Below are 22,184 nucleotides of genomic sequence, written 5' to 3'. Positions count from 1 at the left end.
TTTCAGTAATTTACTGACAAATTAATTTTCATTTTAATGGATAATGCATATAGTTAGAACAGCAATTTCTGTTTTGTGTCTATTCAAATATTGTATTACTTCCTAATGTTATGTCTGAAAATAATTGAGTATTGTTTGTAATTCCGTCAAAGAAAATGCCATTAGAGCTTTACATAAAACTCCTTTGGTTCTCTTCTTTGACAACTGGCTCAGGGATGCATCTATAAGTATTCAGTTTATGTTTTATCTTATTTTTTAAATCTCCTATAAGGCTTCATTAGAGAACTAACAAAAAGCCTACCAAATTTAAAACTAATCTAGTTTAACTTTACCATCTGCTTTATTTCTGTCTTCTATTTCTATCCTCCAGTTAAATCATTTCTATTTTTTATTATAATTATCTTCAACAAGAGTGACTTATGTAAACTCATGCTGAAAGAAGGAAAGCTTGAATTAGAATTCCATATGAGTACAACTTGCATTCGGGTAGGATTAAAACTTTTAACTTGTAGTTGCAACAATGAGAATCTAAAGATAATTCTCTCTCTCTCTCTCTCACTTACACTCTCATTCTGTCTGTCTGTTCCTCTCTCCTTGCCCATACCTCCTCTCCCACTACACACACGGACACACATACACACACACACAGAGGAATTTTAAGGCTCACCTAATTAAACTTTGCAGAGGGGAAACCAGGCAAGCTTTTAACCAGAGTTTCCATGTTATTCTTCTCTTAGTTTGCTCTAAAATAACAACAATGTCATCCTGGAAGTTCCCCTAAGAACTCAGGTATGTTCCTGCTTGAGGCCTTTCTTGTGAGCATTTACATCCATATATTCACCCAAGTTTATTATTCATCTGTTTCTTCATTCTGTGTAGGTATTTTCTCAAATTTTAAGTTCTCAATTTGTTCTTCCGTAGAAACCCAATCTAAAATGTTAAATACAGTCCTCCCTAGGTATCTGTGGAAGGTTGGTACTAGCGACCCCACCACGCCCCACTTGGATATTTTATAGATGCTCAAGTCTCTTATATAAAATGATATAGTGTTTGCATATAACCTGTCTACATCCTCCCATATACTTTACATTATCTATAGATTACCTGTAATACCTAACACAAAGTAAATGCTATGTTGTTATACTCTATTGTGAAAGGATGAAAAATGGTATCTATATGTGTTTCATATTGAGGCCACTATCAATTGTTTTAAAAAAATATTTTCAACCACAGTTGGTTGAATCCATGGATGCAGAACCCATGAAGAAGAGGGCCAACCACACTTTCTTCCAGCCCATATGTGTCATCTCAAATTTCTGTGCTTTTTTTTTTCTTAACAGCTGTTGCCATCTGTCTTCCCACCTTACAATATAGTTCTTCATACATTCTTTTTATTGACTAGAAGACTAGATTAGGCTGAAATGTATTCTCTATGAAGAAAGGTATCTTTGTTTCTTTGTATGGTACTAACCTTCTTCCAGGGAAGCAGAAAAATGGCCAAAAAGTAATATATGCCTAATGTCGTTAGGGGAACCCTATTTGGAGGGGCTCCCTTAGAGGAAGAGCACAGAATGGACCAGGAGAACTCTCTCTTAGTAATGGGATAGTCAGAGATAATTTTTCAGATTATATTTTATAGCAATACATAGAATATGGGAAAAGATGCATTTGATAAAAGGTGGGAAAAACTAGTGATACATAAAAATCACTTGCATTATATTTTTATGTAAAGATATGCAAAATTAGTCAAGCAAGGAAACATTATAGCCAGACCTGTAATCCAAAATACTAAGAAAGAGAAAGAAAGAAGAAGCACTGGGTAAGCTAAGTATTTTATGACACTCAAAATATTATTATAAAAATATACACAAATTTGCAAAATCTGAAATTCATGCTATGCAGATCTAATTCAGGCTAAAGCCTGAATTAAACAAAAATACTGAGAGCATCTATCAGATCACCAATTACATTTTAATCAGCCTTCTGATTATATCACAAACCAAATGAATACATCAATATATTCATTCTTTATCAGTCTTCAGAGACACTTTCTTCAGGCTTAGGGACTGGGTTCTCAGTGCCATAATTTGTGCTGAGAGTCACAGACGTCTTTGAAAAATCATGGTTATAGTTGGAAACAGGAAAATATCTGTAGGAACCAAGTGTGATTTTGCGACCTAGGTAATATGTGGCAATGTCTAGAGATATATTTGGTTGTCACAAGTAGAGATCGAGGCTGCTCCTAGCATGTGGTGATAGAAGCCAAATTTGCTGCTAGGCATCCTACAATGCACAGGAGTGCTTTCTACAACAAAGCAATATTGAGTCCAAAATGCCAATATTGTTGTGGTTGAAAAATTCTGCCTTAGAGAAAGTTTAGGTTGCAGAAAGTGGAAAATAGTAAGACAAATGGAAAGATCAAATGCATATAAACTTAATGAAAGTTAGAGAACCCCAGACTTACAAAAGAAAGTCTGTTTCAGACTAGCATACCCATAATAACATGAGATAGATTCCAGATTGAGAAATCTTTTTCTGATTCATGTGGGCATTGCATCTGAGAGTTAGGTAGATATAATTGGTTAAGACTAATTGTTTTCTTGTTATTTTTCTTGCTTTGTTGGAACAGACTAAGCACTTTTGGTTCAGAATGAGAAATATATATAGTGCTTGTTCACAAACTCTGCTTTTCAGTTCCTCCCTTTGAAAAGCTCACTTACATTAAATTTGCCTGATTCTTTTTTCCTCTCTTTATCTTACTAGACATTTAGGTGAAAAGTTTGAAGGAGTTTTGTTAGGTAGCATGAACTAGTGTGATAATAACAGAGAGCTTGCCCTGCTTCATTTTTAAGAAAAAAGGGAGGAAGAGGCAGGATCCCAGATATATTAAGCATAAAATAACAAAAAAATGAAATCAAAGAGCCACTGAATTGCTCTGATGTAGCTTCAACAATACCATAAGATCATGATCTATTTCATTCACATCCTCATCTTTGTCTTACAACTCCTCTCTTCTCTCTCTTTCATGGACATATTTCTCAATGGCCTTCTGAAGCAGCGTCGTTAATTGAGTAGTTTATTATGCTCTTGTACTGACTCTGGGAGTGAAGTTGGCTTGTGCTTACAGTACTATCTGAAAGAGAGCAGCATCCTTAAGCTAGCTGTTCATTTTTAAATATATTTCATGTGCTTGTGTTACTGTTTTTCTAGTTCTATGATATATTTTAATCATTTAAATTACTATTATATTTTAAATGAGCAAACAGCAATGTGTTTTTACTTAGAAGAATTTTTCCAAAGAACATAAAAAGTATCTTTCAAAAGATTCATGTTTAAATCATTCTCAAATGGTTTTATTGTCATAAAATTGTTAGTCATTCAAAGTGGTAGAAACTTTATTTTTGGTTAAACTTAAATAGTATTAATTGAGTCTTTTTGGCTTGCCCTTTCCTAGGCAGCAAACAATAATAAAGCTTCAGATGTCTTCAACTGAGAAAGATTAATAGAAATCAAATTTACCACATAACTTCCATTATGTATGAAACATTTAATGTACAGGAAATTTACCAGTATCTTAACAGATCTAGGACAAAAATAAAAATTGACATGTTTTTGCTGTGTTCCCACTCAAATCTCATCTTGAACTGTAGTTCCTATTATCCTATGTATTGTGGGAGGGATCCAGTAGGAGGTAATTGAATCATGGGGGTGGTTACCCCCATACTGCTGTTCCTGTGATACTGAGTGAGTTCTCACGAGATCTGATGGTTTTTCTAAAGGGCTTTTTTCCCTTTTGTTTGGCACGTCTCCTTCCTGCTGCCACCTGAAGAAGGATATGTTTGCTTCCCCTTTCACCATGATTATAAGTTTCCTGAGGCTTCCCCAGCCATGCTGAATTGTGAGTCAATTGAACCTCTATCCCTTATAAATTACCCAGTCTTGAGTATGCCTTTATTAGCAGCATGAGAAGGAACTAATACAGAAATCCTCAGGAATTAGTGCTATGCCAATGTTATCTCTACATGCAGGACATATAAGTTAACTGATTTACAATGAGAAATACTTTATAATTTTACATACTTTATTTTGATTGGCTATAATAATTAGTACTAGCAATATAGTAGGACATATTTAAGGGAGACCTCTAATAATGAACTCATAAACTTCTCTCACACTTTTAAACTTGATTTTTATACTATTATCCATTTACAAGAGCAAGCACCAAAGGAGTTGCAAATTTTCTTTTATCTTACTTGTTTTCAGCAGAACTTTTGTAAGTGATAAATTAAAACAACTTAAATATAAGAAGTGACAGATTAATTCATTAAAATTAGTGCAATGCTTGTGAATAGTTAAAACATTCATATTTGAAAAGACATATAAATGTTTTAAATATCTTAGAGAAACTGAGGATGTCACTATGTCTTTACTAGTGTGAAACAGGAAAAATAATTGAAAAAACCTTGTTTCAACAAGTTTTATTGTTTAAAAATGTTCCTGCTATGGTTAAGAATAAATCATTTGTGAAAGAAAAACAAAATTAAGTAGGGTTATTTATGTCAATCTAATTCATATTATGTTTTGGATTCTTAAAATAGCAGCTTTTCTACCAACATGCTTATTAATAGGTTTTAGAGCCATCCTATCTGTACATATACTAAGGCTTACTACTTTAGAAGGAGTTTCACAACTATTTGGAAAACAAGCCATAATATAAACATTCTTCAACAGTTTCTGAGCATCCAGAGTATGCTGAGCTGAATAATGGTACCCAAATTTTCCCGTGTCCTAATCCTTATAACACACAGATGTTATCTAACATGGCAAAAAGCACTTTGCGGATATGTTGAAGATAACTATCTTGAGAGGAAGAGATTATCCTGATTATCAGTTGGGGCCTGACATAATCAAAAAAGTCCTTATTTAAAAGTTGCATACAGAGACAGAGAAGGTGATATAATAGCAAAGCAGAGATTGGAGTGTTATTTTTTAAAGTTGAAAGAAGGAACTCACAAGTCAAGTAATATAAGGCTATCAATAGAAGTTGAAAGAAAAAGATAAAGAATCAGATTTCCTCCTCAGAACCTACAGAAGAAGCCAGTCTTGCTGTGACCTTGACTTTAGATCAATGAGACTGATTCCAGATTTCTGACCTCCAGAAAAGTTAGAGAATAAATGGTGCTTTATGCGGCTACTTTTGTATTGTTTTGTTACAGTAGCAATAGAAAACAAATCCACAAAGGTTTCAAGAATATTTATTTGTAACACCAAAGTAAACATGCTAGCTGAAAATGACGAAAGCAGTTCTCTAACTGAACACATACATTTAAATGTAAATATGGTGATAGGTTCTCTCCAAAAAATGTATATGAAATACACAAAGAAGTCAATCTAGATTTATTCTTAGCAGTCATTTTTAGTCTTAATTGAGTTTCAGAGTCATCTGAACTAACTGATAAAAGTGGATTGAGTGTAGATCAGGAAAAAACAAAGACAGCAAGATGATTGGTTGGTTCTGTATTTCAGAACAAATGGATTGAACATTCGTTAGTTAAAATTCTGTATTTACTTTGACAACAGTTGCTTGGCTGGAGTAACAGGCATTTAACTAGGTCTGGTTTATACAAAAGGCACTAATGGGTATTCTTCCCAATATGAACATGGAATCTTTAGAAATTGGTGTCTACATGATTCTTAACAATTGCAAAGTCATGCTTTTATCTTGTGCTCTAAAGTCAACAGAAACATTGATTTTAAAAATGAGGCAATTCACCTTGCAAAGTGAGAATCATACATAATTTTCTAGACAGCCAACATTCTGATTGCAAATGTAATCATGGGTATTATAAGATGGCCATGGACTAAGTAACTTTTACTTTGCCTCAGTACATTTTTGGTGAAATCTTTAGTCCCTTTTCTTTATGGAAAGTATCTCTAATTCTTTTTATAATCTTTTAGTGCTATGTTACTAGTACATCTCATTGAAAGAATATCAAAAATACTACATTGTGGAACTTCTCAACTCTAGGCACACAATGTTGAACAAGACAGATTGTGATCTTACTTTATGCTTTGTAATAGTCACTCACTGAGAGATATATATATCTTAACATTAATTGCAAACAAAAAGAAAAGATAAAAGAGAGACCTAACATCAATTGCTCAAAGTTTAAATTTGAAAATAGTATCCACCTATTACTGAGGAGGGACTGACCACACATACACACTCAAACAGGGAGAGATAAAAGAGACAGAGACAGAGATTCACAGATCAATATTTTTTACCTTTATTCTCAGTTCTTCATAATACCTTCCTATCTAAATCTGGAATCACACAGAAAATTTTTCAGGAGTAATAACTGCAGGCAATTGAAGGGCCAAAACAGGAATTTCCTAGGTCCTGGAAAAATATGAGTGAGTTTTTTTGTTGGTTGTTACTATCGTATTTTGGATACGCTTACTATTAGCAAATATAGGTCAGTCCTCAATTATTCTTATTTCTGTTCTGAAAACAGAGGAAGGAATTGATTCATTCTTTGTCAGTTACCAAGTTTCCATAAACGAATATTTTCTTGAAATCCTGACTGTTTATTTTTCCAGGTGCTCTTTAGAGTTAGGATGACTTTTCGAGCAATCTGTCTTAATTCACAAAAAAAGTCCTTTTGACAACATGAGGATAACCAGAGCTCTTTAACATAAGGTGCAAATTTTAATCATGCAATAGTACCAAAAATTCTTGATACACCCTATCACTCAGATTTTCATCCAAAAAAGGTTACTTTTTGCATTTGAATAGTGAATATAGAAATCAGAAGAAACATACCTCATTTTTAAAAATTTAGCTGCCTTTCCTCTAACTCCGTAATGTTCTAATTGGCCAAGTACTTGTTTTTAATATATGTATCCTATCTCTTTAAGTAAAGATGTTCAGAACTCCCTGGTTTCATCCAGGGTAAAGGAGCTGAACTTTAAAATTACCCAAATTGATCCAGAAGAGAACATTATGCTTGAAATATCTCATTAAAATGCCAGATATAAAAGGTAGCTATAAGAAGTATCTGAAATAACTATAAAATTACCTAGAATCACTTCCAAATATGTATGTATATGTAGTGTATATGCATGGGTATATACATTTATACAAACACACACACATATATACACACACACATATACATACATATATGTAAATTTAACTTCACTCACAAATAGTAAAATATATCTAGGTTTGTTTAAATGACATACTCAACTTGCAACCTCTTGGATTAATGATGCCCTAGAATTTATTGACTTTAGGAATGGTGAGATTTTTGTTCGTTTGTTTGTTTGTGTTCATTTTAAAGTTTTATCTAAGAGAACTGAGACAATTTTGTTCTTTTACTTTCTTTGTGCCTTATATGATAAATAACAATGTCTTCCCCAGAGCATACACACAATAAATACATGTTGAATGAAGAAGTGATCTTCAATAATAAAGATTATCATGTGTTAAAATGGGAAAATCAAATACTTGCTGAGAAATTAGGCAGCCACATTTTTGTCCTTGTGGTCATACTTTTGAAAATCAAAGAAGTTTTTTAAAGGAAATAAATGAAAATAGGGGAAGAACAGGTTATCTTGCCATTAGCTATTGTGCGCTCTTATGGAATACCACAGATTTTGAATAATAATTTAGTTATACATGTTTTTCAATAGTGTACATTTTTTCATAATCATGAAAAATTCCATTATTTGCTCAATTTCTTGAGCTATTTTCACATAATTATAAAAGAAGAGGCTTTATTTGTTTTCTTTTGTGTTGTTTTTTTTTTTATTTTTGGAGGAAAACATTAGCTAATGAGTTGTCGTAGTCTATGAAAAGCCTTTCAGGATGGGCATGGTAGTGCACACCTGTAATCCCAGCAGTTTTGAGAGCTGAGGCAGGTGGATCACTTGACCTCAGGAGCTCAAATCTAACCTGAGAAATATAGCAAAACCCCATTTCTGCAAACTATATAAATAGCCAGGCATGGTGGTATGTGCCCTTGGTGCCAGCTACTCTGGAAACTGAGGTGGGCAGACGGCTTGAGTCCGGAAGGCAGAAGTTGCAGTGAGCCAATTTAGCACTGCTGCATTCCAGCCTAGGTGATAGAGACAGAGCTGGTCTAAAAAAAAAAAAAAAAGAAAAGAAAGAAATTCCTGTCAGTCACCTCACAGGTTATTAAATTAAATTGATCATCTACATATCCATATATGAGTATTTCTAAGGTGAATTTAGAAATAAGTTAACTATGGTATCTTGGGCAAAAGGACAGATACTTAATAATTTGTAATCATCTACCATTCCTTGAACTCCAGTCACAATTCTATATGTAAAAATATAGATTGAAATATGGAAAAGAATGCCTTTCCTATTTCATGTACATCCCAATACATGCCTTCATCCAGAATAAAATCACCTCATAACTTTTGTGATTATGTCAACTGCTTCTTCCTTTTTGTTCCCATTGTTTGAAATATTATCTTTCTACATAGTGCTGATTATTCTAAATTGGATTTCTTGGAATGATTGTAAGTATATACTAGACTGTGAGATCAGTGAGAGCAAGCATCCTTTCATTACAGTTTATATCTCTTTTTAGCATAAAAGCTGAAGAATAGTTATATTTTAAAACATGTTTGCTGAATTTTCATGTATCTAGAATATACTCTAGTCATGGAGTTGTCAACAACTATTGTGATTTATGGAAAAATGTTAAAATAATAATAGGAGACCAGAAAATGATCTTATATAATTTCCCCAAATGCTTGTGAATTTTCTGTTAAAATCAGATTTCCCGTGGTCTCTAGAGAGCCAAAATAGGCCAGTTTTGTGTTTTGTTTTATATTATTTTATATTTTTTGGTACAGATCCTAAATTTACTTACTACCAAGAAGAGGAAGAAGAAAATAATGCTCATTTTACTAATTTAAATAATATATTTAATATTGATTTTACTTTATTAATTGTCCATAGATGGGTTTCACTATGAGTGAAAATTGTACATTAATTTATGTAAATTCATTATTGCTTTTTAAAAGATCATTATATTTCTTTAAACTAGGTAGAATAAGATGTATTGTAAATAAGCTGTTAATAATTTATTAGTACTAACTTCAGAAGGATATGTGAGTAGGTAATGTAAATGCAAAAAGATGGTGTCATAAAAACAATAAAATATCAGAATATAAGATTATATACTTCAAATGTTTAATGATAACAGTTCGTATGTGTCAATCAATTAAAACTTGCCTCTAAGATATTTTTTACTGGGAAATAAAGAATACATTTAAAAATAAAGTAATAATTGATGAGATTTGAAACCTGAGTATGAAGGTTTTAAGTCTTAGACCTGTGAGAATTGATGTGTGTGAGCTGAAAAAAAATCTATGTTTTTACTTTTTATCTGAAGTAATAGAAATGAATGTACAAATATTCTATCTAGGCTATTAAGAACGATGAAATGAATAGAATGAGGTCATGCTTTTTAACCTGTTGGAACAATGGTGAATTCACATATATGGTAAAATGGCCACACATCCAAATAAAAAGAAAAAAAGAAGAGAGAGAGATGAGGTTTTCCTACTATTAATATCTGATTATATAAAGGATTTTTTTCTCTTTTTTTCTGTATAGTTTCTGAAAACGAGCAAATGCTTTAAATAAATATAAATAGAACCACCAGGGAGTGTAGCTGCTGTATTACTAGTATATGCCATAATTTCATGATACAGTTTCTTTAAAAAAGAGAAGTTTACAATGCTTAATACATCATGAAAAGTAGGATTACTAATAGAAATCATTATCTTACCTAGTAAAGGTTATTGCTGAAATAAGAAATCAGCGTATAGAGCTATTTTAAAATCCTTTTAATACCAGCAATCAAAATCAGTTTTCCTTTATAAAATAGAAAAGCCTTAAGGAAAGCAACATTGAATATATTTGGCACATGAAATGACAAATCAGTTGGTTAAGGTTAGAAAATTGTTATGAATATGTATTTTGTGTCAATCAAATAAAAATCACAAAACTCTGATATTGCAAAATTTGCTTATTTCTGATTAGACATGAAATAAAATAGATTGCTTTTCTTTTTATAGACAATTTTCTTGATTCTCTTGTCTCATTTTACTGTCATTGTGAAACTATTTCATCTTTGTCTTAATTTCACTGTTTGCTTACCAAAATTACTCCTCTTGCAAGCTTATTGAGGTTCAATGTCAGTTCAAGATTAGTTATCTAATATATACCAGTTAATTAGTTCACTGTCAGCAGTGAGATAGATGTTCACTTCCAAAGGCATGTTTGTGTATTCTCAAACCCTGGCACCCTACTAACTACCGGAGGACATAGAGCAAACGCTGAATTAATTCTTCTTTTCAGTTTTTTATATATCGAGTGGGCTGTCAGGTTCAGGGTAGATTAACACGTTGCTATTTTTATGTATATTTTTATTAGCAAGTTATAACCACCAATTTTTACTGGAATTGATGTAATTATTTTCTTATAAAAATATAAGTTATACATTTTGTAGTATAAGGCCTAATTTAATACATTTGATAATGAATTTAGCCTCACCTTTAGGTGCAGGAAACTTCTGATGAGCATGTTAGCTTGGATTATGCTATGGTAACTAAATCCCCCTTTATCCCAACACACACATACACACAAAAAAAAACCACACACACAAACACACACACACTTCAAAAACCTACAGAAACAGAGGATCATTACTTTTATTAACAGCATTTTTTAAATTCTTACTCTGAAAAAAGGAAGTTAATTTACTTAAAAATCATCTTACATGTGTAACGTAGTACTTAAGAAAGTACTTTGTAGACTCCTATTCAATATAGTAAATATTTATCCACAACATTACTAAAGTATTGTCATTTCTTTACTATTCTCCACCATACAACTATTGTTCATGGTTAGGAATATCAACTAGAAATCTAGTTCATCCAATAAACCAAAATGAATCTACCTGTATTAAATTAATCAACAAAAACAGCAGTGGTATATTTTCAGGTTTTCTCCTTTCCCTTGGCTTCTAGAATGCTCAGAGAAATTTAAAGATAAATATTTAGTTTTTTAAAAAATATATATATAATTGCACTTTAGGAACTTTACATGTGCAGAACATGCAGGATTGTTACATAGGTACATAGATGGCAATGTGGTTGATAACTCCATCCCCCCATTACCTATATCTGGCATTGCTCCCCATGTTATCCCTCCCCAACCTCCTACTCCCCGCTGTCCCTTCCCTATTCCCCCCACAGCAGACCCCAGCATTAGAGGCTCACCTCCCTGTGTCCATGTGTTTTCTTTGTTCAACACCCGCCTATGAGTGAGAATGCGGGGTCTGATTTTCTGTACTTGTGTCAGTTTGCTGAGAATGATGTTTTCCAGATTCATCCAAGTCCCCCTACAAAGGACATGAACTCATCATTTTTTATGGCTGCATAGTATTCCATGGTGTATATGAGCCAAATTTTCCTTGTCCAGTCTATTATCAATGGGCATTAGGGTTGGTTCCAGGTCTTTGCTATTGTAAGCAGTGCCACAATGAACATACACATATATGTGTCTTTATAATAGAACGATTTAGAATCCTTTGGATATATACCCAGTAATGGGATTGCTGGGTCCAGTGGAATTTCTATTTCTAGGTTTCTAGGTCCTTGAGGAATCACCACACATTCTTCCACATTGGTTGAACTAATTTACATTCCCACCAACAGTGTAAAACTGTTCCTATTTCTCCACATCCCCTCCAGCTTCTGTTGTCTCCAGATTTTTTAATGATTGCCATTCTAACTGGCATGACATGGTATCTCAATGTGGTTTTGATTTGCATTTCTCTAATGACCAGTGATAAGGAGAATTTTTCATATGCTTGTTGGCTGCATATATGTCTTCTTTTGAAAAGTGTCCCGTTCATATCCTTTGCCCACTTTTGAATGGGTTTGTTTGTTTTTTTCTTGTTTTGGTTCTTTGTATCTTTTGGATATTAGCCCTTTGTCAGATGGGTAGATTGCAAAATTTTTATTCCATTCTGTTCATTGCCAGTTCACTCTAATGATTGTTTCTTTGCAGAAGCTCTGGAGTTTAATTATATTCCATTTTTCTATTTTGGCTTTTGTTGCCAATGCTTTTGGGGTTTTAGTCATGAAGTCCTTGCCTATGCATATGTCCTGAATGGTTTTGTATAGGTTTTCTTCTAGGGTTTTATTGGTGTTAGGTCTTATGTTTAAGTCTTTAGTCCACCTGGAGTTAATTTAGTGTAAGGTGTCAGGAGGGGGTCCAGTTTCAGCTTTCTGCACATGGCTATCTAGCTTTTCCAACACCATTTATTAAACAGGGAATCCTTTCCCCATTGCTTGTTTTTTTCAGGTTTGTCAAAGATCGGATGGTTCTAGGTATGTGGCGTTGCCTCCAAGGGCTCTGTTCTGTTCCGTTGGTCTATATCTCTGTTTGGTACCAGTATCATGCTGTTTTGATTACTGTAGTTTTGTAGTATAGTTTGAAGTCAGGTAGCATGATGCCTGCAGCTTTGTTCTTTTTGCTTAGGATTGTCTTGGCTATGCAGGATCTCTTTCAGTTCCATGTGAAGTTTAAGGTGGTCTTTTCCAGTTCAGTGAAGAGGGTCATAGGTAGCTTGATGGGGATAGCATTGAATCTGTAAATTACTTTGGGCAGTATGGCCATTTTTGTAATATTGATTCTTCCTAACCATGAGCATAAAATTTTTTTCATCTATTTGTGTCCTCTCTTATTTCCTTGAGCAGCGATTTGTAGTTCTCCTTGAAGAGGTCTTTTATACCCTTTGTTAGTCATATTCCTAGGTATATTATTCTGTTTGTGACAGTTATGAATGGCAGTTCATTTCTGATTTGGCACTCTTTATGTCTGTTTTTGGTATATATGAATGCTTATGATTTCTGTACATTGATTTTGTATCCTGAGACTTTGCTTAAATTGCTTATCAGTTTCAGGAGATTTTGGGCTTAGATGATGGGGTCTTCTAAATATACTATTATGTTGTCTGCAAATAGAGACAATTTGACATCCTCCTTTCCTAATTGAATACCCTTTATTTCTTTTTCTTGCCTGATTGCTTTGGCTAGAAATTCCAACTATGTTAAATAGGAATGGTGAGAGAGGGCATCATTGTCAAGTGCCAAATTTCAAAGAGAATGCTTCCAGTTTTTGCCTATTCAGTATGATATTGGCTGTGGGTTTGTCATAAATAGCTTTTATTATTTCGAGATATGTTCCATCGATACCTAGTTTATTGAGAGTTTCTAGCAAAAAGGGCTGCTGAATTTTATTGAAGGCCTTCTCTGCATCTGTTGAGATAATCATGTGGTTTTTATCTTTGGTTCTGTTTATGTAGTGGATTATGTTTGTAGACTTGCATATGTTTAACCAGCCTTGCATCCCTAGGATGAAGTCTACTTTATCATGATAGATAAACTTTTTGATGTGCTGTTGCAATTGGTTTGCCAGTATTTTATTGAAGATTTTTGCATCTATGTTCATTATGGTTATTGGACTTAAGTTTTATTTTTTTGTTGAGTCTCTGCCAGGATTTGGTATCAGGATGATGTTGGTCTCATCATATAATTTGGGAAAGATTCCATCTTTTTGTATTTTTTGGAATAGTTTCAGAAGGAGTGGTACTAGCTCTTCTTGGTATGTCTGGTAGAATTTAGCTGTGAACCTATGTGGGCCTGGGCTTTTTTTGGTTGGTAGGCTATTAATTGCTGCCTCAACTTTATCCCTTGTTATTGGTCTATTCAGGGTTTCGACTTCTTCCTTGTTTAGGCTTGGGAAGGAGTAAGCATCCAGGAATTGATTCATTTTATCCAGGTGTACTGGTTTGTGTGCATAGAGTTTTTTTGTAGTAATCTCTAATGGTAGTTTGCATTTCTGTGGAATCAGTGGTGATATCCCCTTTATCACTTTTGATTGCATCTATTTGATTCCTCTCTCTCTCTCTCTTTCTTTAAATTAATCTGGCTCACAGTCTGTCTATTGTGTTAATCTTTTCAAAAAACCAGCTCCTGGATTTATTAATTTTTTGAAGATTTTTTTTGTGTGTCTCTATCGCCTTCATTTCTGCTCTGATCTTAGTTATTTCTTGTCTTCTGCTAGCTTTTGAGTTTTTTTGATTTTGCTCCTCTAGCTTATTTACTCAATAGATGACATCACTGAAACTTAAGAAGCTGCACATGTGTATTATAGACAATGGCAAAAAACAAATTAAGAGGGAAAAGGTCACGAATGCATTTCACGTAGCAAGCCAAAAAACATTTTAAGATTAAAAATAAAGCAATACTAGTTATCATTAATCTTAAGAAGATAAACATTATGAATGATTAATAAGTTAACAAAGTGAATAAAGCTTTTGTAAATATAGAAAAGGAACTTGTACACTGCCCAAAAGGCCTTTCTCTTGAACCTCTGCAGAAATGATGAGCCCTTCAGCTACATGATGAAACTGAACCAACCACAGCACCCCTGTGAACAGGGATTTACATTATCTTTGTTATTTTCCTAGCATCTGTCATTGCTCCTTACTAGCCCATCTTTCTCAACGTTATTACAGAATATTTAATGTCTCATTCTTAAATGGTCCTTTACTCTTGAGTGACAGAAACAGAGAATGCATAGCTTCAATCCAACTTCCTCTGGTATTCCTAGTTTTAAAAACAGACAAACCCAAAGGGGTTATAAATCATTCTAATATAAGGACACATGCACACGTATGTTCACTGCAGCACTGTTTACAATAGCAAAGACCTGGAACCATCCCAAATGCCCATCGAAGATAGACTGGACAAGGAAAATGTGGCACATATACACCATGGAATACCATGCAGCCATTCTGCTATAAAGACACGTGCACACGTATGATTTTTATGGCACTCTTCACAATGCCAAAGACTTGGAACAAACCCAAATGCCCATCAATGATAGACTGGATAAAGAAAATGTGGCACATATATACCATGGAATTATGCAACCATAAAAAATGATGAGTTCGTGTTCTTTGCAGGGACGTGGATGAAGCTGGAAACTGTCTTTCTCAGCAAACTGACACAAGAACAGAAAACCAAACACTGCATGTTTTCACTGATAAGTGGGTGTTGAATAATGAGAACACATGGATACAAGGAGGAAATACCAAACACTGGGGCCTGTCCAGGGTGGGGGGCTTGGGGAAGGATAGCATTAGGGGAAAGACCTAATGTAGATGACGGGATGATAGATGCAGCAAACCATCATGACATGTGTATACCTATGTAACAAATCTGCACGTTCTGCACATGTACCCCAGAACTTAAAGTATAATAATAAAACAACAACAAATGCAGGCAAAACAAAGCACCTTAGACAAGATTTAATTCAAACTTAGTTTTTGTTGTGGCTGTTTTGTTATTTTTTGCCACAAGACATTATTTTATTTATTGTTATTGCTGAATAGTATTCCACTGTGTGTATGTATAGTTATGTGTGTGTATAAACCATTTTCTTTGTTTAGTCATCAATTGGTGGGCACTTAGGTTGATTCCACATTTTTTGTATTATGAACAATGCAGCAATAAACATAATGACACTGGTATGTTTTTATATAATGCTTTCTTTTCCTTTGGGTAGATAACCAGCAGTGCAACTGCTGGATTAAATCATAGTTCTGTTTTTAGTTCTTTTAGAAATTCCCATACTCTTTTTCATAGCAGTTGTACTAATTTACATTTCATCAACAGTGCATAAGCATTCCATTTCTCTGCATCTTCACCAACAACTGTTGTTTTTTGACTTTTTAATGATAACCATTCTGATTGGTATAAGATGATGTCTCATTGTGGTTTTAATTTGCAATTCTCTGACGATTGGTGATGTTAAACATTTTTTCTTATGTTTGTTGGCTCTTTGTATATCTTCTTTTGAAAAATCTCTGTTCGTGTCATTTGTCCACTTTTTAATTGGGTTATTTTGTTGTATTATGTAGTGTTGAATTGCTTGAGTTTCTTGTAAATTCTGGATGTTAGTGCCATGTTGGATGCATAATTTGCAAATATTTTCTCCCAATCTGAAGGTTGCCTGTTCACTTTATTGACTATTTCTTTTACTGTGCAGAAGCATGTTAGGTTAATTAAGTCCTATTTGTTTATTTTTGTTTTATTTGCTTGTACGTTGAGATCTCAGTTATAAGTTCTTTTCTTAGGCCAAGAGGATTAAAATTTTTTTTTAAACTTTAATTTCTGTAGTTTTGAGGATACAGGTTGTTTTTAGTTACATGGATAAGTTTTTTAGTGGTCATTTCTTAGATTTTGGTGCACCAGTGACCCAAGCAGTTCACATTGTACTCAATATGCAGTCTATGGGAGCTCAGGGGGAAGGGTGAGAGAGGATGAGACATTAAAAACTCTCTGTTGTTTTATTAAGTTTTAAGTCAAGAAATGACTACAGGATCCTATCAATATGAATAATGTACTATTCTGCTAAGTTTATTATGTGCAGTCATAGATTCAGAATTTATTAGGCCTTCATATTTTCTATCACAATGAGGACCCAAATCCAATAAAGACAATGTTCACTGACAGTGAAGATTGATTAATGCCATATGTAGAGTTCAACATTTGATGTCTCAGTATAGAAGTCATGGGATAAAGCTTTTGATTTTCTCACAACTTAGAAATATATCATAAAATTGTATTTTTTGTTTCATATATTTCAATGACAATTATTTTTTAAATTCTTTCTTTTTTTTCTTTTTTTTTTTTAAATTTTAGAGGAAGTCTCACTCCATTACCCAGGTTGGAGTGCAATGGCTCAATCTCAGGTCACCATAACCTCCGTGTCCCAAGTCCAAGCAGTTCTCGTGCTTCAGTATCCAGAGTAGCTGGGCTCACAGGCATGTGTCACTGTATATGGCTAATTTTTTTTATTTTTAGTAGAGATGGGGTTTTCCCATGGTGGCCAGGCTGGTCTTAAACTCCCTACCTCAGGTGATTTGCCCGCCTCAGCCTCCCAAAATGCTAGGATTACAGGGTTGAGGCACTGAGCCTGCCTAAATTTTTTGTTTAATTATTTCTCACCTTTAGTGTTGACTTATACTTTAGGATATATGATCTGTTGTGCGGTTAGGAAATTGTGATTCCAAATCCAGGTAGACCACCATGACTTGAAGCAGAATAATGCTTATTAGTGTAGTAATTTCATTAAAGGAAGTGTCAGATTCCTTGTACTGCTTGTTTCAGCTATGCTTTTATCTGGCAAATTCAAGAAGGATTTGTTAATCAAAAATGTGGACAAGTAGAAATAATTGAGGGGTATGCTCTAAACAGAATACATAGCCATAGTTTGTCTGTGGGACTTAAATTTTATGCTGATTTATGTCTTTCTAATACCTAAGTAGGGTAGCATGTATCTAAATTTATTGATGATCTCAATGTGACCTAAAATGGTTTACATTTAGTTAGTTCAATTATAGATATAACTATGTATGGTTTTTGTATTTGAAGATAATGGAGATTACCACAGACAAATTATATTATTATAAAATAAGCCCTGATTGTCTTAAACCATTTTTAAATGATAGCAAAAGTCTAATTTGAACACTACCGTGACATTTTATTGTGATCATTGTACTATTATAAGTGTTTTAAATGGTGTATCGCTTAATTTATACCATAGGTTTTTTTTTCTTCACCCTTGTTTATTTATTTATTTAATCATTTTTTTAAATCAGCGTTTATTCTATACTTTGGGTTATACTCTATTTTATTTTAATTTATTTATTATACTTTAAGTTTTGGGGTACATGTGCAGGTCGTGCAGGTTTGTTACATAGCTATACACACACCATGGTGGTGGTTTGCTGTATTCATCTGCCCATTATCTATATTAGGTATTTCTCCTAATACTACCCTTCCCCATATCCCTCACCCACTGCTATTCCCCCCCTGGCCCCCCACCCCCCAGGCCCTTGAGTGTGATGTTCACCTCCCCATGTCCATGTGTTCTCATTGTTCAACACCTGTCTATGAGTGAGAATATGTGGTATTTAGTTTCTGTTCTTGTGTTAGTTTGCTGAGAATGATGATTTCCAGATTTATCCATGTCCCTGCAAAGGACATAAACTCATTCTTTTTTTTTTTTTTTTTTTTTTTTGAGACAGAGTTTTGCTCTTGTTACCCAGGCTGAGGTGCAATGGCACGATCTCGGCTCACTGCAACCTCTGCCTCCTGGGTTCAGGCAATTCTCCTGCCTCAGCCTCCTGAGTAGCTGGGATTACAGGCATGCACCACCATGCCCAGCTAATATTTTGTATTTTTTAGTAGAGACGGGGTTTCACCATGTTGACCAGGATGGTCTCGATCTCTTGACCTCATGATCCACCTGCTTCGGCCTCCCAAAGTGCTGGGATTACAAAACTCATCCTTTTATATGGCCGCATAGTATTCCATGGTGTATGTGACACATTTTCTTTATCCAGTTTATCATCGATGGGCATTTGGGTTGGTTCCAAGACTTTGCTATTGTGAACAGTGCCACAATAAACATACATGTTCATGTGTTTTTATAATAGAATGATTTATAATCCTTTGGGTATATACCAAGTAATGGGATTGCTGGGTCAAATGGTATTTCTATTTCTAGATCCTTGAGGAATCACCACACTGTATTCCACAATGGTTGAATTAACTTATACTCCCACCAATAGTGTAAAAGTGTTTCTATTTCTCCATATCCTCTCCAGCATCTGTTGTCTCCAGATTTTTTAATGATCTCCATTTTAACTGGCATGAAATGATATCTCAATGTGGTTTTGATTAGCATTTCTCTAACGACCAGTGATTATGAGCATTTTTTTATGTTTGTTGGCTGCATAAATGTCTTCTTTTGAAAAGTGTCTGTTTCTATCCTTTGCCCACTTTTTGATGTTTTTTTTCTTGTAAATTTTTAAAGTTTTTTGTAGAATCTGGATATTAGCCCTTTATCAGATGGATAGATTGGAAAGATGTTTTCCTGTTCTGTTGGTTGCTGGTTCACCCTATTGATAGTTTCTTTTGCTGTGCAGAAGCTCTTAACTTTACTTAAATCCCATTTGTCTATTTTGGCTTTTGTTGCCTTTGAAATTCTGGCTAGGGCCATCAGGCAAGAGAAAGAAATAAAGCATATTCGAGTAGGAAGAGAGGATGTCAAATTATCCATTTGCAGATGACATTATTGTATATTTAGAAAACCCCATCATCTCAGCCCAAAATCTCCTCAGGCTGATAAGCAACTTCAGCAAAGTCTCAGGATACTTACTCAAAAGCAATATGCAAAGTCACAAGCATTCCTATACACCAATAATAGACAGAGAGCCAAATCATGAGTGAACTCCATTCACAATTGCTACAAAGAGAATAAAATACCTAGGAATACAACTAACAAGGGATGTGAATGACCTCTTCAAGGAGAACTACAACCCACTGCTCAAGGAAATAAGAGAGGACACAAACAGATGGAAAATCATTTCACGCTCATGATTAGGAGCAATCAATATCGTGAAAATGGCCATACTGCCCAAAGTAATTTATAGATTCAATGCTATCCCCATCAAGCCACCAATGACTTTCTTCACAGAATTGAAAAAAAAAAACACCTTAAACTGCATATGGAACCAAAAAAAGAGACCACATAGCCAAAAAAAATCCTAAGCAAAAAAAAATAAATAATAAAGCTTGAGGCATCACACTACCTTACTTCAAACTATATTACAAGTCTACAGTAATCAAAACAGTAGTCTTGGTACTGGTACCAAAATAGAGATATAGGCCAATGGAACAGAACAGAGGCTCAGCAAGAATGCCACACAATGACAGCCAACTGATCTTTGACAAACCTAACAAATACAAGCATAGGGAAAAGGATTCCCTATGTAATAAATTGTGTTAGGAAAACTGGCTAGCCATATGTAGAAAGCTGAAACTGGATCTCTTCCTTAAACCTTCAAAAATTAACTCTAGATGGATTAAAGATTTAAACATAAGGCATAACACCATAAAAAATTCAGAATAAAACCTAGGCAATACTATTCAGGACATAGGCATGGGCAAAGACTTCATGACCATAAGTATTTTTAATTTGTGAGGGGCAAGATGTATTACAGCCCATCAAACAGAAGATAAGGGACTGTTTTATACTGAGAGTGAGTCAAAGCCAACCATTATCATATAGGCATTTGAACATGGATATGACAAAAGATGGTACAGATAGAAAAGATGAAGAAATAGAAGAAATGAAGAGAAGTATAAAAGTGTGTCCCATAAATTTTTCTATAATCACTGATTTTAAAAATTAGCTGTTTGTTTTATACATATATATTTTAAAATATTTCAAAAAGTTATTTATCATTTTTCCTTGTCTCCTTTTTGCAGTATGTATGCATTGCAGGGTGCAAAATTAATCCATGTTGGCTTGTGAAGAACGTTTACTCAATTCATCAACACCCCTGCTACTATGGAGTCACCTGCCGTGGTATTTGCCAAGATAAAGGTCCTGCACAATTTCAATGTGTGTGGCAATTGGGATTTACAGGTAACACATATATGTAATTTTGAAAAAATCTGCTTGAATTATTTCAAAATTTACTAGGCAAGAATTCATTTTCTAAATACATGTTTTATATCTTAAAACACAACATAAAATAAAAGTAAAATTAACACTCTTATTTTCCAGTGTATTCCTTTAACTGACCTATTCAATACTAACTACATAGGAAATATATTTGGTACAATATACATAATAGTGACGGAAACTAGAGCTATTTTCTTCTTTCATAAATCCATGTGTTGGAAGGGAGTGGCTAGTGGACACATACAGTGAGAAATACATAATTTTATTTAGTGCCATGAAAACAGGTAGTATTCTATGAATGCTTATAAGTAATGAACTTGTTTAGAAAAAAAGAAATAAACCTGGGCAATGGAGAGATTAAATTGTGTTGTCAGAAAAGATTTCCATGATAAAATGACCTCTGAACAGAGATATAGAGAATAATGTCATGGCAGAGAAGCTGGAGAAGAGAGGATTTTGTGTTGATGGAATTGTATTTGTAAAAACATTGTATTAGAAGACATACCTTCTTTGAAGACCTGTCTGGGTCTCTGAGAAAAGATTAATAACAATTCCACGGGGGTAAAGCCAGAGCTAAAGTGCTGGGTTAAATATTTTGATTTTTATTCTAAAAGGAACAGAAAATTACTATAAGGGTTTCACACATTCGATAAGTTTATAGCAAGTAAAGAAATATATGGAAGAGAAGAAAAAAGCTATGGAGCTTGTTGGAGTAATAATCTGAGTCATAATGCTGGAAGCTTGAAATAAATGAAAGTTCTGTTTATGGGTTGGAAATAGCAAGTGATGTAGGTGTCAACAGGACTCCTAGTTTTCTGGCTTACACACTTGAAATAAAATTTCAACAGTTATAGTCCTATATATGTTTTTATTTGTTTTTTAGAATTTCAATTTCTACCTCAGTCTATTTTGATGAGCATCATTTTCTGTTATTTGATTACATTTTTAGTATTATTTAAATTAGCAGATGCAAATTTTATATACATTCGTAAGACTATATGATCTTTTCATCCTTTTAAAGAATATTTCCTCTGACTATGATATTTTCGCACTAGAGTTTACAAACAACAAGCAAATTAGTTGTTTGATGTGTCTGTTTTTGACTGAGATCTTACTTTATTTAACTGACAGCAGCTGAATTTATAACATTCTATTACATTACAACAGTGTTGAAATAAAGTAACAATTAGGCTTTTAAACATAAAACATAAAATTATAATTTATTTCACCATGCTCATAAAATAGTTCTCTGTAGGGTTAACAACCTTTAATGACATAAATAGTTGCCAGTTTATTAATCAAATCACACAGAATGGTAGAAGAGAGCATAGCATTGTTGATTATACTATGTTGGTGCCAAAAGGAACCTTCAGAGACTCTCTTATGAATACTTACTATTTTATAAATGACACAATCAGACAAAACAAAGAAATAACAGTACTTGAGGTTAGAGGAATTAACCTCAGGACTATTTAAGGATTGTGTCAGTTCAGTGGTTATTAAACCCTGACTACATATTAGAATC

At 33.8% G+C, this 22,184-nt stretch overlaps 1 protein-coding gene across 1 annotated transcript in view; it reads left to right on the top strand.

The window, feature by feature from the left end:
- Window positions 1–22,184, top strand: part of EYS (EGF-like photoreceptor maintenance factor) — a 1,911,700-nt gene that overhangs the window by 145,727 nt on the left and 1,743,789 nt on the right. Inside the window, exon 6 of the mRNA XM_035296026.3 lies at window positions 20,461–20,620. Coding sequence (XP_035151917.3) covers window positions 20,461–20,620 — 160 coding nt within the window. The remainder of the gene's footprint in view (window positions 1–20,460; window positions 20,621–22,184) is intronic.

This window comes from Callithrix jacchus, chromosome 4 (genome assembly GCF_049354715.1).
Source record: "Callithrix jacchus isolate 240 chromosome 4, calJac240_pri, whole genome shotgun sequence".
Lineage (NCBI taxonomy): Eukaryota > Metazoa > Chordata > Mammalia > Primates > Cebidae > Callithrix > Callithrix jacchus.
Note: the sequence above shows the minus strand (reverse complement) of the source record. Positions and strands in the feature narration are given on the sequence as shown.